Genomic DNA, 17,154 nt, shown 5'->3' with positions numbered 1-17,154 from the left:
TTTACTATATAGCGTCAATACCGCAGCTTATTAAAGACTGAGCCCAGCGCGTGTTGTGCGTAAAACAAATTAACAACGACAGGCAGACCACAGACAAAACAAATGAAAGAAAACAAAAACGAACAACCAAACCACAAATATTACAAAAAAGGAACAACAAAAACAAAAATGAGGCAAAAAGTAAAAACAAACAAACTGCTGTCATGCGTGCACTGCGTAGTTACGTAATATTATTTCATGGCAAGGTACTCTTGAGGGAAATCCGAGCGTTCTGATCAATTCTTCTTTGGTTGGAACGTTTCCGAGGAAATGGCCATAAAGCCGTTTATGTTGTTCGCGAAAGCCGGCAAATTAAAAATAAACAAGGTAATTTAGTATTATCAACTGAGTTGATTACGTAAATTGACCACCGTAAAGAGTTTCAAAGCTGACGTTTCGAGCGTTAGCCCGTCGTCAGAGTGAATGTTTTACGTAATCAATTGATTAGATAATACTTAATCACCCTGTTATACTCTCCCACCGACGCGGCACCACAGTTTCTTTAGAAACTTACCCCCTTATATAATCATCTTGTTAGGACATGGCTTATTCGAGCCCTGCTGAGGGATATTGGCCAAAGAAACTACCACAAAATCGAACCAATATTCTTTAGTACGGCTCTCACACTCGGTTGATAAATTAAGATTGATAGACTGTAATAGTTTCGATGAATTCTAGATATGCTAAGCTCTTCTGAGATTTCGGCATCATCTATAGATCAATCGGCCGTCTAGATGGTTTTCTAGCCTTTAATCTTTGCGTGCATTTTGATTCGTTCATACTTGAACTTTTAACTTTCAGATGAAATCTGTAATTCTCCTTACTGTCCATCATGCAATTCTTATAATGTTAGTTTTAGAGAATTTAATATTGGATCAAAGAATTATCCCCAAATTGATAATTTTCTTTATTCTCATCACTTATCTGGTTGAAATAGTACTAATATTGTAAGGAGGAATTCTTTCTTGGTCACTCTTGGGAGCTAAAGTGTTAAAAACACTATTTGCGGCATAATTTGCTGTAGCAGCGTCATGTAGTACTTGTCACTTCTCCCTGGTCAGTGCTAATCAGCGAACTGCAGGAACTCTGGCAAAAAAGACGCACGCACCCAGCTTCCCTGAACAAACGCTGCATGATCGGTGTATAGCTGCGCTCATATCTATTGGCCTGCGCCACGGCTTCCCCTGCCCGCAGTTTAGGGAGATGTTAGAAAGAGACATTACTAGCAACTAGCAGGCTTGGGCGATCGATGCAGTATAATCCCACAAAAAATTAAAATCGTGCCGAATTCGGTCTATGATACAAACCAGATTCCGTCCTCAACGCTAGTTTTGACCCTATCGTACATTTTCTCTTTTGAGCAGACACCCTTGCCCTTTGTTAGAAAATTTCTTAAGAAATTGTGGCGCTGAATCGGAGGGGTATTATACAAGATGATTTAGTTATATCAATTGAGTTAACAATGTCAATTGGCCACCAAAACTTGCGCGAACAGGCGCTAGTCCTTTGTCGAAGCACTCTTTGTTTGATTTTTTTTCGTAACCCTAGGGATGGAATAATAATGTAAGGTGATTATATTTAAAAAAAAGTCCGCACATAAAGTATATATATTTTCTTTTCTGCTTTAATTTTTGTTTTTTGGAAAAAACGCAAGGTACCTTTACAGCTTGTATACGCGTTCACAAGATCAAAGCCACGAGGCGTGAAAACGAACTTATTTACACTTCTCTCGTTTCGTTTCCTCTCTTCTGTATTTTTCTCTGGCTATGTACAAGAGCTCTGATATATCTTAGAAATCTACTCTCTCTTTGAAAAGGACCATAAAAAACCTACACTCTTACTTTTTTTAGAAATATATTTATAAAGAATATATATAAATTTAGTAGTTAGATTTATTATAGGGTGATTTTATAGTGGCAGTAGCCAAGTACAGTCTGGTTTTAATTTAACTGTTGCTAACATGAACAAGACCTCAAAAGATGTTGAAAACAAAGCGAAACACTTTTTCAGTTCCTATTAAAACTCGATGTAACGACTTTGAAAACAAGCATCTAGCAAAAACTTGGCCAAGATTTTGAGTTGAGCTTCTTCAATCGCAAACCTTTTTAATCCTCTCCCTTATTGATCAATTTTTTCCTTTCTTGGTTCATTATTAGAGACCTTTAGTTGTTTGGACGAGTTCGAATACATGCTGCAGATTTTTTATAGAGTTCGAGTGAAGATTGGGCGAATGAGAACAAGCGTTGGATATTTTGAAGGGAAAATGTAATGGCCGTCAACATGACAGCACGATTTTTGCAAAACAGACACATTAATCGTTTCACAGAATTCTAAAGAGAACTTATTGAATTGTTTTCGAATAGGAATAAGAATGCAATGTTTGTTTCTTATCAAGAGAACAGTTATACCTTAGGTTTTTTTGCTTAAAAGATGAATTAAAATCTGCAATGCACGTATTCGAAAGCGCCAAAAAAAAATCAGTTTTCTTTTTAAAGCGAGATTATAGAATATCTTCCCACATTCTGAGTATCAGCTTGGACAAGTGGTTCTGTGTTCTCAAGAGACTCCGTCGGCGATCCATTCTCTAACGGGGGCAACATGCCACATATTTGCGCGCGTTTATACGAGGATGTTCGAAAGACCTGTTTGTGAGGATTTTGTTTATACGAGGGTGTGCGCCGTAATGGATTGTGTCTCGCATCGATATGCAGCTGTTGAAGTTGATGATGCAAAGGCTGAAAATACGGGGCCTGTTTTTCCTGTTTAAAACTAGTTTTCTGTTCGGCGACAGGCTCCATTCTTCCATCAGTTCTGTCTTGTTCGTTGTTTGCCATAAGTTCCTCGTAATGTTTTTGTAATTCCTCACGCATTTGATCATAATTTTGTTTGTACTCGGCGTGAACTGCCTGCTGATCTGTAAGCTCGGAGGGCGATAGTGATTTTTGGTATTGTTCTTGAAGTCTTTGATGCTCTAGTTGCAGTTTTTTAATTCGGTTTTGTGTTGACGTTATCCTTAAGTTTTGTTGAAAAGCAATTGCCACAGCATTCCCATCCGACGCACGCCTCCCGAGCGGCACGTGGAAATTCGACCTGGGATCGTGCAAATGCAGTCCTGAGCCTCGATGTGAAACAAACGGTGAGGCGGACGACGTAGAAGTATTACCAGGCCCGCAATGCGAGACGACAATAGCTGGTTTCATTTGAAACGTTGGGATAATACCTTCCTCAAGCACTTCTTCCGAAGCACCGCGGGCAAGGAGAGGGTGGCACGGCGGAACTATCAGTGGTTGTTTCGGCATTGTATGAACCGTATGTCGCCTGGGTTTAAGGCTTTTGTCATCGACGTCTTCGCTTTCCATTTTTTCTATAACCGCAGATTCAATATCTGAGTCCATTTCTCTGTTAACACTATTGTCTAGCGATAATGAAGGTCCTATCATTTGCCGCGGTGAAATCGAGCGCGCTTTGAGTCCAGGTTCGCGAAGCGGTGAGAGTTCCTTGACACACTCCGTAGCGATTTCCCGCCTTATTTCAGGTGGCGTTGGAATGCGCTCGTGAAGTTCATTAATCGCGTATTGCAGAGGAATATAAGGTCTCGCAGGTTGCGCCGGGACGGTCCGTTGAGCGGCGCGAGTTGGCACTACCACAACATTGTTCTTACTCCCCCTTACAACAGCAGCCTCCGCAATCCCACTTGGCCGACGGAGTCTGGTCTCTAACTGGGTTTGCAGAGGGTAACTGGCTCTGTGTTGACGTAATCGATCCACCAATAAGTAATAAATAGCTGTATGGTGGTCATATGCGTTTTCAGCCAGAGCCTGGTAACAAAGAAAACAGACGCATTAAGCCTACATGTACAGAGCACTTGACAAACAACACGAATACTGCTACACTTGGTCTCCTCGTTCAGGTGTACTACGAATTCTAAGCTGAGAAAAGTACTGGCAACTGCAAGATATTGACTCAAGTAATTCCTAAAGTCTTAACCCTTTACATCCTAACATCAGAATTGATAATCTCCATACTGTTCTTTATACGTTTTTTGAATTGCTAACAAGGAGAATTTGCTTAACAGATATTATTGGTGCAGTTGCCCAGATACTAATATCGTTTAAAAAATTTAGTGTGAAAATATCGTTCAGAGAAATACCGAAATTATTTTCCTCTGATGAATTGTGGCACGCGGGCAGTAGGAAAGTCAATGTTAAAAGAGAACTTATAACGCCAGATGTTTTTAATTTTCTGCTTACCTTTTTCGTTCTTTCTATGTCGATGCCGAGCCCCTGCATAAGCTCAAGCGCTTGTTCATTGTACTCGTCCAGTATCTTCTCTCCTTCAAAATTAACCTCGTCATTGTCAGCTAAAATGGTTTTCACAGCAGGGTCGGCTTGCATCCATTTGTGTTTTTTAATCTGTTCGACTGTATATCTTTGGTTGGGATCTTTGACGAGCATGTGACGGATCAAGTGCTCACATTCTGTGGAAGAAATACAGGTACAATTTAAGTTCAGAGATGCGAAAACAAATGACTTCCAACGAAAATGCACGAAAATCTTCGTGACAATCGAAGTATACCCGTCAGTGAACGAGTTTACTGCTGACAAAAAGACCAGGGGCTCAAACTAAACTCTACTAGTTTTCAAAATGGCGACGGGCTCATAGTTACCGGTTTTTTGTTTTTTTTTCCGTATTAAATCCTCTTTACGAAACGAATGAGGTATGTGAAATTCCTTAACCTTTTCTTTTCTTTTCTTTTGTCATTCCTTAGTTAGCGCAATCCGCAGTTGTATTGTATTACGTGAATAACCTTATCTCTCTCTTATCTTTCCGCGTTTGGGAATTTATCGAAAATGAAAACGAAACTTTATTCAATTACAGTCTCATACCAGTGGACATGAAGAATGGAATGCGAAACCTTCCTTCAAGTACTCTGTCTCTCAGAGCTGGCAAAGTTCCACCATCAAATGGTAAAGCACGGCAAATAAGTACATACAAAACAACTCCCAAACTCTGAAAAGTAACAAATGAAAAAAGGAGGTAAGTTTCTAAAGAAAGTATGTTGCTAGGTCGAGAGAAGAGTATAACAAGATAGTGTGGTTTTATCGACTGATTTAATAATGTTAATTGGCCTCCGTAAAGAGAGCTAAGGATCGAAACGTCAGATTTTCTTCCTGGGCCGATTTACATTACCAATACAGTTAATAAAACTAAAGTATATGAAAATAAGTGGTTGAACTCACAAAAGACACTGGATAAAAAGAAAAAAAGAGAAGTTTACTTCAGGTCTGCAGAAAATATGTCATGTAAAACCTACCCAAATGTCCAACTGAGGCCCATGGTAGAGTTTCCCTTCAAAAACTTCTGGAGCAGCATAAGGAGGGCTGCCGCACCATGTGTTCAGTGGACTTCCAGGTGTGTAGTAGTTACCAAAACCAAAGTCTGTCAAAAGAAACCACAATTAGCTACAATTTCTTAACACATTAGCACAATTTTATGACCTCATTAACTGCAATTTCATAAAAAAACCTTACAAAATGGCTTATTCGATGAATTTAAGACTACCTTATCCATAGCATCAAATCAAATTACTACCTATGAAGAATCAGGTCATTCTCCTTTTTGGACTAAAATTTGAATGTATGTATGCATTTAGGTCAAGATTTTTCTGTTACTATGGATTGTGCAGTGCAAATTTGGAACAGAAATTTTAACTGGAAAATCATTGACCTACTTTAATAGACTAGGGCAGTTGCTATTTTTGCGCGAGTGAATGGAAATTGATAAAAATAATATCCCAACATTGTGTGAACTCCAGGAAGTGACGTGCATAGAGATGTCAAGACCAGAGTTTATGCGGTACCGGTATATTTCTGCCAAGTCTGTTTGCAAAGTATGACAAATGTCAGGAAATAGGGATTGTCAACAGTTAAGATAAAAAACAGTGTGTATATTAAAAACAATATCCCAACATTGCGTGAACTCCAGGAAGTGATGTGTATAGAGATGTTATGACCAGAGTTCAAGCAGTACCGGTATATTTCCGCCAAGTCTATTTGCAAAGCATGACAAATGTCAGGAAATAAGGATTGTTAGCAATTTAAAAATCTTTGGTCACAGGCCAAGAAGCAACGCATTCAATTATATTTCACTCAGCCATGATTGAAGGCTCCTTGAGCAACAACCGTAAAAATACAAAACACAAAACTTGACTTAAATACAAGCTTTTCCCATAACAGCAACAAACTCCCCTCTCTTACCTGCTATTTTTATGTTGAAGCTTTGGTCGAGAAGGAGATTCTCAGCCTGTAGTAAAAATAAAAAGTAAACATTTAATATTTTTATTATAGTGTACCTATAAGTACTAAAACACGCATAAACTGCAAAATTCAAACTATGGACAACACCCAAAACATAAAGTTCTTGTATATTATGGTTTGTAAACATTTACATGTAAAAAAATACATCATAAAACACGTTTTTAAACAAACAAGAAATTCAAAATTGTGGTACTACAGTAAAATAAAGTGGTTTCACTCTTTTTTGTATAAGAAACAGCATTCTGTGGCACAGTTTTGTTCCGCATTACATCGAAGAATTGAGAGCAACTTAAATGTATTTGGGTAAATTCTAATTGCATATAAATGATATGGTTCTTAAAGCCTGGCCTCTCCAATCAAGGGTTTCTTAGAGTTCAAAAGTAATTTTTCATGAGTGGATAAGTTTTGCCTTAGAGTTCAAAGTGTCTGTTTGTGGAAAAGAAATCTAAGATTGTATAAAGATGACAGATGTGTTTCTGATGAGGGGTACAGAATAAATATTCAAATAAGCAACTCAGATAAAACCAGATTGCATTTCAAATTCAAAAGGCAGTTTTTTCCTTAACACAATAGAACAAAAGCTGCACTGTTGAACAGAACAGACTGACATAACTTGGATGCAACACAAAATCAGTTTTCTCCAGAGATTTCTTGATGGTCAGCCATGAACAAAGTAGCTGGCAAAGGTTAAAATTTATTCCATATCAAAACAGACTATTTGTTGGGCTTAAGAAAGGAGTAACCGCTGATAATGCCAGCTGCTAGCAGTTCTGAAAAACACTGCCTATGACATCACTGTTTTTGCAAATAACTAGTAAATATAAAAATCAGAAAGTTAAAAAATGTTCATTATCATTATTGTAATGCTTTAATTTCTAAAATAAAAAAAAACTCACCTTTAAGTCTCGATGAACAACATGTCTCTTGTGACAGTACTCAACAGCACTCAAAATCTGTGCAAACTTCCTACGTGCTTCTTTTTCAGGAAGAGCACCATTGGACAGGTAATCTATAAAAGAAAATATCCAGGTTCATTACTTGCCCTACCCAAGGTGTTAATTAAGACTGTCTGAAACCATTTTTCAAAACAAACAAAATTGGAAAGCAGCATCCGGCTTCTATAACAATGCAGGGTATTGTTTTCGAAAGTGATGCAACTTTTAGTTTTCAAGAGTAAGAGCCAGCGAAATTGTTACCCAGGGCAGTTGAATAATACAGTTAGTGTGAGGCACAAACATCTAGCATGATAATAGCCATTCATTTTTCTTGCTCTGACATATACATGTAAATTCTATTCACATGTAATGTAATTAGTCAACATTTTCCATGGAGCTCCTCATCAACTGTGACAAGGAAAGGTAGTTCAAACAGAGTGAGAGAGGAAAGAACAAAGAATGCCATAATACTGTCTCTGTGTTTCAAAGCTAACTACCAAATTCAACATCTTCTGAAACAACATTTCTCTTTTTTTCATATATAAGTGGTTAATTTGCCCTGTTTCTGCAAATTATTGCACTGTAGATGCAATGTACATCCCAATTTATACATAACATTTGATTCTGCCGGTTGAAAATGTCATTAAAACAATTTTCTGTTTCCAGTTGATTACATGTTTGTTTCTCTAAGTGAAAGACCTCTCGTTGAGATAAATCCAAAAATTTCGATTAACAGTTTTATAATATGAAAGGAACAGCACACCTGGATTGGTTTATTTGGCAGACATACACGAACAATTACTGATATCCAGCTGGGATATCACTGGTAGTTTTTTTATGAGCTTAAAAACAACATTTTAATCTTTTAATCACGTAAATGTCAGTAAAACCTTGCTAAGTCATACAGGTATTTCTTTCAAATGATCTTAAGACTGAGCACAAAACCTTTCCCATGTTCGAGTCGTTTTTATAATATTCTTGCGAAAACGAAACCGATTATCTATTAGTTCCAATCTAATCTCATGAACTTTATCGATGAAAAAGTTCAATACATCAGAGGGTCATGCTATTGAAATACATCTCGATTCGAAATAACAACTTGGAGACATTAAACTCACTTGAGTAGCCCATCTTCGCGACGTACAACATACATCATTGTATCAATTTATGTTACGAAGACCCTACTTCTCGCATTTGAATAACACGTCCGAAATGCCCAGAACGTCGGAGATTATAAGGATTTTCTCAATGAAAAGACCTTTTGCCCGAGTAATCAATGGTTGTTTTGTTATAGACGGACTCACTTGTATCTTCTCGCATCACTGCACTAAACAAGCGCCATCGTAGATAAAAAAAAACCCGACAAGGGAAATATCGTTCAGGCTAACTAAGGCAAGGCAGCGTGAATTTATCGAATGTCAAATTGGATAAAGTTTCATGGTACACTATAATTTAAAACGTCACGCATACCAGAGTTGCTGAATATACTTGTATATTGATCAAATCCGCAGAAGGCAAACCGCGACTTTCGCAGGAATTTAAACATCTCAATGTTCGGAGAATGTTCACATTGCTCGAATTTACTTCTGAACTGATGAAAACTTAGCATAAATGATAAATAACCAAAAGAAGAGGAAGAAAAAAACGGCTGTAATCAACGCTCATGTCAGAATTGCAAATCACAAGCCATTCTAAATTAACATAAAGAGGTCTTTAAAGACACGGCTAGTACAACTATTACTTACTAAACATTTCTCCATTGCTGGCGTATTCTGTCACTAAATACAACATGCTCTTCGTTTCCATGACCTTAAGAGAAGGTAAAAGCAACAAACAGTAGATTGTATTTTGCACACTGACTTCTGATAATAACATTACATGAACGTGGTGAATTTATCATAAATGAGACCTAAACAATGCAAAAACGAAAGCTCTGAATGTATTCAAGCCCTGTTAAATAGGTCGCTACAACGATTCACCTTCAATTGGCTTACCTGATATAGTTTGACGATGTGTGGATGATTGAGAAGTTTCATTATTTCTATCTCTCTGTACACCTTCTTTAAGTTGGTTTCATCCAGTTGAGTCTTGTCGATGATCTTAATGGCGACCTAGACGAGAGAAAGTGGAATTTTTTTCTGCTAATTTGAGAAAGCAAAATGACATGAATTCGCCATTCGCGCGCACGCTAGATCGAACATGAGCAATAAATATATATTGTCGATCAGCTTTTACAACGCGAATTAAAACAGCTTTGATTCCCTTACCTGGCTTTTTGTTACGCGATGCCTCGCTAACTTCACCACCGCGAAGTTGCCTTTGCCGATGGTATTCTCTATGTCGTAAAATCCAACTTTAATGGCTCTTTTAGTCCGATCCGTCGCCATTTTAGGCCCTGCATCCGAAGAGATGCGCCTGCAGAGGCGAAATGAAAAGCCTTTGAGCGACAAAATTCACAAGGAAATGCGTTATTCATTTGACAAAGACATTTTGGCCAGTCCAGTCGGTGCATGCTTTTCACATGCAAGACGTAGCAATAACGTCATCAGACGTAATTGATGCGATGAACGCGTAAGGTTGCCATGGCAATAAGACGGGTCATCGAGCGCAAAGAAAGAATGACGTCAAAGTTCTTATGCATCAACAAAAGCGCCATTCGAAGTTTGATCTTGTCCGTTTTTCAGTGAGACTGACCGCACAATTCGGTTTAATTACAATCCTAATGGACAGCCCTTCTACTTTTCCTTAGAAAACCATCGAAACAAAGGCGGTTTGGTGTACGGAAATGTCACAATCGATCTCACATCAACGTGTCTGAGAGACAACATGCTATTCAAATAGTGGATAGTCGAGGTTCTATGAAAACAATCTGCGACATTTCCTTTCAAAACTGAGGAGTATTTGTGTTTACTTCCACGATCTAGGAAATTTTAAGGGTGAATCTGACATTTCCTCTCTTTCTAAAAATTACAACAGGATATAGTAAAGTGGAAAATTTGAGATCAAAGACAGGTCGTTTGACATGAAATGAGCTCAGAAAGCAGCCAGCTAGAGAGTAGGAAAGCTGACAGCTAAGTACGTTCGATATTCAAGACGGAAAATATGCAGGAGGCAGACATTTTTCCCAAACAGGAAAACTTAACAGCTAAAGAAATTAACCTGAAGAGTTTTAAAACCACAGCTTGCCGATAAGTCTGAAGCTCGAAGCTTGTTTTGCTTTCCAATGGCAACTTGCCAGACGATTGAGTCTGTTTTGTAACGATAACCGGTTTACCGTCGTAAGGAACAATCCACGGGTCACTATAGTTGAGACGAGCGGGAAAGAAAAGCCACTTTTCGATAATGTGCAAATTTAAGAGAACCTAGTGAATCTCACGCAGTATCTTTTCTGCAAAGAAGGCAAAATTCGAACATCGATTGACTTGTGCTGTTTACGGCTTCTAACGTTTGCGACGCAACCCGGAGTGATTCGACAAAATCTATCGTAACTTTAAGGCTCACCTGAAATTTTCTCTCAGCCCAATCTTGGAAGTTTTGCGTTAAGCTCAATGTAATAAAAAGAAAAGCGTATTGGCCTGACACACTGGCAGATCTTCCACTGCAAGGTCAAAGCCGCTCCAATGTTTTGCATTTATAAAAGCTAAACCCGGGCAGTCACATCCGCAAGTAGTGTGACGTCACCACGAATATTCTGGCGTATTGTAGAAGCTCCCCTACGCGCGTGCGTTGTTGCTTACCTCGTACGAAAGGGGACGTGATGCAATTTTCAAAAGAAAAAAAGAAAAAAAATCTAAAATTGAAATTAAATTCTCTGTCTCGACAACAATCGTACAATCCGTACGTTCTGAAATGCAAAATTGGTTTTGGACGTGGAAGAATTTATTATTAATTTTTTGGTTGAAAAAAAAAATTGTTGGTGAGTAATCATCGAAATTGTTGGAAACTTGGATAGTAAAGGGCAAATACTACACATCACTCTCAGCTGTGAGGATAGAGTGGAAAAACTAAAAATGAAAAAGTGATTTTATTTATGAAATTCTCTAGTTCGAAATGTTTTTCGAATGGGCTTTTTAATCTCTAAGATTAATTATTTCGATCACCAAACGTTTAAAAAGTTGCATTTGATTTACTAATAAAGCGATTCACCTGCGCTGACGTTTCACGCTATGCGTAACATTTCAGCACAAACTAATGCCAACAGGAAAATTAATTTCACATGCACAGTTAGCTATACACAGATTTTGATAAACTACGTCCGCATCACTTTTCTTAATGCTCGCATCACTCATTTCTAACGAAACAACGATTTTCGTGGGCTTTATTCATGTTATCATAAATTAACCTTTGCTTTGATTCGCGCCACTTATTTCTTGCGACACAGCGATTTTGGTGTGCGTTATTTATAAACTAACGTTAGCTATTTTTAGTGACCCAGCTTGAAAGGAAGGTCAATCCATTTCAACACGGGTGACAGCGCACTCATTCAAATCACGCGTTGCATTTATGATCGTGCGCTGCGAACCTTGAATAACAGCCAGTGGCTACTTCTACATAACTTTCGCAAAATCTCGTTAGTAACTCTTGTTTCGTTGTCTCCTGATTTAACGGCACAGCATAATTAGTTAGAATACGTGTTTGGTTTCGTTCCTTCAAGGCTGTTATGCATGATATCACCGGGATCAATTCGCATAACTCTAAGTTTGTGTCATGCTATATTTTTTATCTAAATGCATTTTAAAGGCGGAATTAATCCCAATTCACAACGTGAGGTACTTAACTGACAACCACGCAATTTTAGTCAGGTGCAATCGACTCCACCCAGGCATGATTTGCTGTAAATATTCATAACACGTTTATGAACATGAATCCAATTGACCTTAAAGTTTGTCAAAAAACGATATGTCACCGCTTTTGTTGCGATATCTTTCAAATACAACCGTTTTCGACGATTTCATCTTCTTTTCTAGGCCCACTCGTTTCCCGGACTAAGTTTGCGCATATCCCTCTTTCGCCTCTTTTATGCCCAAACGAACTTGTACAGTTTCTACACGATTTCAAAATACTACTGATGTTTAAAATACTCAGCTAAAATACAGTCACTCTAATGGTAAATATTTCTCATCCAAAAGAGAAAAATAATAATAGTTGCAATGATTTCTGAGAATTTTGTTTCATTAAAGCTGAATAGAATTTATGTTTGCGGGCATAGAAAATTTTTAGGCCCGATTCGCTGCTAAGCGAGGGTTGAATTCACTCTAAGAAGAGGATAGAAGATATTATTTATACCCATGAACATTAACTGTATTTTTATCGATTTGGATGGTATTTAGCAGATAAAAACGGGAAAAGATGACAGCAAAACGGTCTGAACAAGCACGGCAAAATATGTCGCAAAACATGCCTGCAAATTATGCCGCAATGCCAGACAAAGTGTTAGTAAGAAACGTTATAATCAGGCGAAGCTCCGGCATGCCTTCTTGATGTCGGACTTCATTCGACTTCTAAAAATAACATCCCTTTAGCAGTGATGTTGAGTTATCGACCTTCGATGGCACAGAGCTAGAGAAGTTCTTCAAGCTGATTACTAAACATGCCCTAAAAAAAATCAGTTTTAATTCTTAAATAAGGTCTGACTATACATGAACACTGACCAACCTTTAGAAGCCTGTGAACTCTGACCAACAATGTCGCGCCGTGAATTGGATAGAATTAGCAATTCATACCGGCCATAATAATACAGCTGGTACAGTACAGCCCTAGTCTAAAATGCGACGTTGTTAATCTTTTTCCCTGATAGATCCACAAAGGAGCATTGTCTCATTTTAAAAATCTTCGATCACACGAGAAGTCGACACATGGGATTCTGTGATTTGGGAACAGGCATCGGAAATGGACGGGCGAGCGTTTAAACATTCAACTTCCGCAAGAGATCAGATCTCAATTTTTTGTGGTTTTGGAACTGGGGTTTTCACTTTTTTTCGATCAAAAGCAAATTTTATTGTACTAGAGGCGCTTAATTTATGCTTTCTTAAATTTGGCATAGTGATCAATATTCCTGAGAGATTATTTTTCAAAAATGGAGTTTCCCATTTAATATTGTCGTTTGATAAACAGGATGGGTGTAGTAGCCATTAAGAGTCCGTTATTTCTTCATGAACACATGATATATTATGAAAACAAGCACCTCCGTGATCCATTAAATAATTTCAGTCCAGCTGTTTTACGCCTTAGACTGGTAAATTGCACTGCTTTTTGTCTTAGTATACGTCTAAAAGAGTTATGATTGCGTAATTCTCTTGTAAGACACGATCCGTTGATTTTAAATTGCTATTTCGACACTTGCGTTCGCGGAGAACGATTCGAAATTACTGGCGCCCGCAGCGGATGTTTTTCTTTTTTTTCGCATCAGTAACCACGGACCGAGTCACACACGTTCACAATCTCACACGCGTCATCGTACTCTAGGAGAGTGGAACGAAAGCAATACGATGACTCGGCGAAACTTCCCGAATAATAAACGAACACAAACGATCACGAGTCGGCTTAATTTTACGACAATTGAAGCATTCGTGACGTATTTTAGTCACGCAGGCTACGGTAACCTCTATTCGAATAAATTTATCATTTTATTCGCAACTATAACTTAAATAGTGCAATCGGACACATAGCGGAAGCTTATTTCAACGACAGAAAGTACCTACTATCATTTAAATTATTGAATAGGAGATAGGAAAGAAAAGGAAGTTGTACTGATTATGCTGAATTGACTGATGCCTTCCGCTTGGTCACAACTTCCCAAAAATCTTAAACGAGACATGATTTTTCTAGGAAACAATTTAAGTTTCCGAAATTAGGCAATGTCTATTATAGAAGAATTGTCATATCATTCCTCGAACTTGTGCTGACAAGGGCAAAAACTTTGGTGTAAAAACTTCATACATAAACATCGATAGACTCATTTCACCTAAGGCAAAGTTATTATAATCCTTCTAGCCGGTTTTTATTTTTTATCAGGTTCATCGTTAATTCATAAATATACGATGAAGAGTATTTACAGTTTTGAATTTCGAAAACTTGCAAATCTAGTTTTTCGCGGTTACTTTATCGAGCGATTTTCAAAGAAAGAAACGCTACGATAATTTCTGCCTTTCCCTGAAAGAGGCAAATTCCCCGATAGCATCAAGATCCCTCGCTGAGTCGGTAAAATACTGATAAACACAACCTAGTATCGATTCTTTTTTAAATAATGGTAAATTTTCTTGTTCCGTGGTAAACCTCATGTACTGAAATGTAACTCAATGCTTTGCGTTAGAAAGTATGACGTTTCCCCGGCTTTTTCTTTTCGTCTATTGGAGCTGATTACGGTATCTGAACTGCGTAACACCGTGAAAAAGTAAGCCATCTGACGTAAGGCTCTCCTACCCGATTTGAGTTCTTATTGGCTCTCAAAGAGCGTTCGCAGTTCTGTACAAGTTTCGTACGTGGGCCATTGACACACAGAGGATTTTATTCCTTGCAACGTTGCTGTAGAGACTGAAACAAACGCATTTCCATTGATCGAAAACAGGTGATGACAAAGGTGTTGCAACAGCACCGTAGAATCGAAAAGCGCGCGAGGGTTTTGAAATTTTAATGTATTTTGAATAAATTTCTTTGCTTCCATGTTTACTTTCCTAATATACAGTTAAATATTGTGCGCTTTCATTTAAGATTTTTCCAGACTGTAAAAATGAAATTCAAACGTTATGCATTTAAGCAGTTCGCTGCGAATTCACTTACTGATTTCCAGAGAAATGATTTACGATTACTCGGGAAAGGATTACTGTCGCTATAACAATCACGGAAATAGTTTTCCCAATACGTCTAATGCAAATCCCTGATTTATTACATGGCCAAAGTGAAAAAAAAAATTGTCGTTTCATCATTTTAGTGCGGAAATTTTCTTGAAAAAGTTTGCAAATTTACAGAATGATGCATATCTTTCCTCAGAATTCACAACAATATAGAATAGAATGGTTTTCCCAGCCCGATAGTTCTTATATAAACATTTGCATACAGTTAAATTTTCTTTCATAATTTAGCAGAAGCGAGAGCACACGATTTACGTTCCTCGTTTTCTTTCGATAGTTTAGATGCTCTTGATCAAACTGTAGAGAGGGTAGGGAATGTAACCTCGAAACCTACTGTACAAACCATCGATTTAGCGAGGTAGGAGATCATGATTCATCGACAAGATAAATTCAAACAAAATTCTAGACCTAATATCTCGCTTCTAACAGAGCTTACATGCCGTGGAATACCGAAGTTTTCGGAAACTGTTTTTTTACCTTGGTTTTGAAACTACATGTAGTATGTTTCAAATTCGTCGATTCGTTTTGTAAGGTAACTAAAATTTCCGCAATATGCAATAGCGAAGAGGAAACTGTATTTTCCTAAAGCTAACAAAAAACAACAAAAAAAAAACATCGTTTACTTACAGGCATGCAGATGGACCTATATCCATGAATTGAAATGTGTCGGCTACAACCATTCTTGCTTCAAACGCGAAACCGAATTTCGTTTTTGCTTTCAAAGCCGTCTATAACATTATGCAAGGTTGATGAATGTTCATCAAGAAAGGAATACTGTCATTACGGTTTACGTCATTCGGTACAAAGAGTGACGTCATGGATTGGTGAGTACGTCAAGTTAAAGAGAGAGTCAAATCATACTTTCCGCTGTAAAATTCGCCGACGTTGCAAAAAACTTGCGCAAGATGTTGATTTGTGCCAAAGTAATTTTCAAAATGATATTATGCTATAAGTTTACAAATTTAATAGCAAAGATACATAGAGAAAACTCTCATTTGTTACTTAGAGTTTGTAGAATAATGTGTAAATGAAAGTAGCCAGCAAGCGCCAAAATAAACTGTTTGATGGTTAAAACGATGTAAACTGAAGTAATTTTCTCTTCGTCTTAATATATTTCTGATTGTATATGTTTGTTTTTTTTTTTTTCCTTTTTCATCGCGGACAACTTCCCATAAATCTCCCGTGGTAATTTTAGGAGAAGTCTAAATTAAATGACAAAGAAAATGAAATTTTTAGCGTTCACGTTAGAAATCATCCGGCTTTATCTTTCTATTTCCGATGGCTTTTTTCCCCTTTTTCTTTGAATTTGGCTTATGAAAAAGCTTGTGTTTCGTCTAATCTCCCCGATATACTGAGCCCAACCAAAGCGAATGAACGAGTTATTGTCATCAATGTTTACCAGAGAAAGTAATCTTGTTATGACTGGTAAGTGAGTTCGTTGCACTGAAATTCAAATCTGCAGCGCAGGAACCCACTAATAACATTTGAATGGTTTTAAATAGAATGGTTTTAAATTACACAACTCCAAAGAAAAATTTCCCTCGATATAGTGAGGGTTCCAGTTCTTATCTTTCTTGTAGTTTTGACTTAATTTTAGTATCAATCATCTTTTGTTAAGATGGCTGTTGACAATTTATAATCGGACTTTCTGTACGCAGATTCTTGCAAATCGAACAAGGCCGGAAAAACACTTCAGTTTTGAAGGAGCCGGTTTTCATTACCGGAAAAGGAGACAATTATTTGAAACATTTTACGTAAAGGAACTTTGGATTCTCGGGAAAAACACTTATTTGTTAGGGAAGTGTAAACCTAATCCAGCTGTCTATCATTCACTGATCGGGAAAAGTTTATACTTTTCAAGCACGAAAACGTAAAAGTCACCGTCAAAAAAAAAAATTTTTTTTGCTTCAAAAATCGAACTTTTGCTATCATGAAGCACAACATTTTAATCTTGCAGTGTGGTCTAATTTACAAGCTTAACTGAAGCTACATGCAGGGCTGACGTGAATAAGC

At 37.6% G+C, this 17,154-nt stretch overlaps 1 protein-coding gene across 4 annotated transcripts; it reads right to left on the bottom strand.

Annotated features, from left to right (window-relative positions):
- Nucleotides 1-1,645: 1,645 nt before the first annotated feature.
- LOC113671631 (serine/threonine-protein kinase SIK1) lies at nucleotides 1,646-15,929 on the bottom strand. 4 transcript variants are annotated; one of them, XM_027187875.2, is made up of 10 exons: nucleotides 15,769-15,929; nucleotides 9,559-9,706; nucleotides 9,286-9,402; nucleotides 9,037-9,100; nucleotides 7,253-7,365; nucleotides 6,297-6,342; nucleotides 5,354-5,478; nucleotides 4,926-5,049; nucleotides 4,290-4,516; nucleotides 1,646-3,857 (listed from the first exon to the last, which is right to left on the bottom strand). In XM_027187875.2, exons 1-10 carry the CDS (start codon nucleotides 15,819-15,821, stop codon nucleotides 2,529-2,531), a joined length of 2,346 nt encoding a protein of 781 aa, XP_027043676.2. In that variant the 5' UTR covers nucleotides 15,822-15,929; the 3' UTR covers nucleotides 1,646-2,528. The 4 variants fall into 4 exon arrangements, with proteins under 4 accessions (XP_027043676.2, XP_089066432.1, XP_027043677.2 ...); XM_089210306.1 differs by lacking the exon at nucleotides 15,769-15,929 and adding an exon at nucleotides 12,947-13,293; XM_027187876.2 differs by lacking the exon at nucleotides 15,769-15,929 and adding an exon at nucleotides 10,793-11,026.
- Between the last annotated feature and the right edge of the window lie 1,225 nt (nucleotides 15,930-17,154).

This window comes from Pocillopora damicornis, chromosome 6 (genome assembly GCF_964200805.1).
Source record: "Pocillopora damicornis chromosome 6, jaPocDami1.2, whole genome shotgun sequence".
In the NCBI taxonomy this organism is placed as follows: domain Eukaryota; kingdom Metazoa; phylum Cnidaria; class Anthozoa; order Scleractinia; family Pocilloporidae; genus Pocillopora; species Pocillopora damicornis.
Note: the sequence above shows the minus strand (reverse complement) of the source record. Positions and strands in the feature narration are given on the sequence as shown.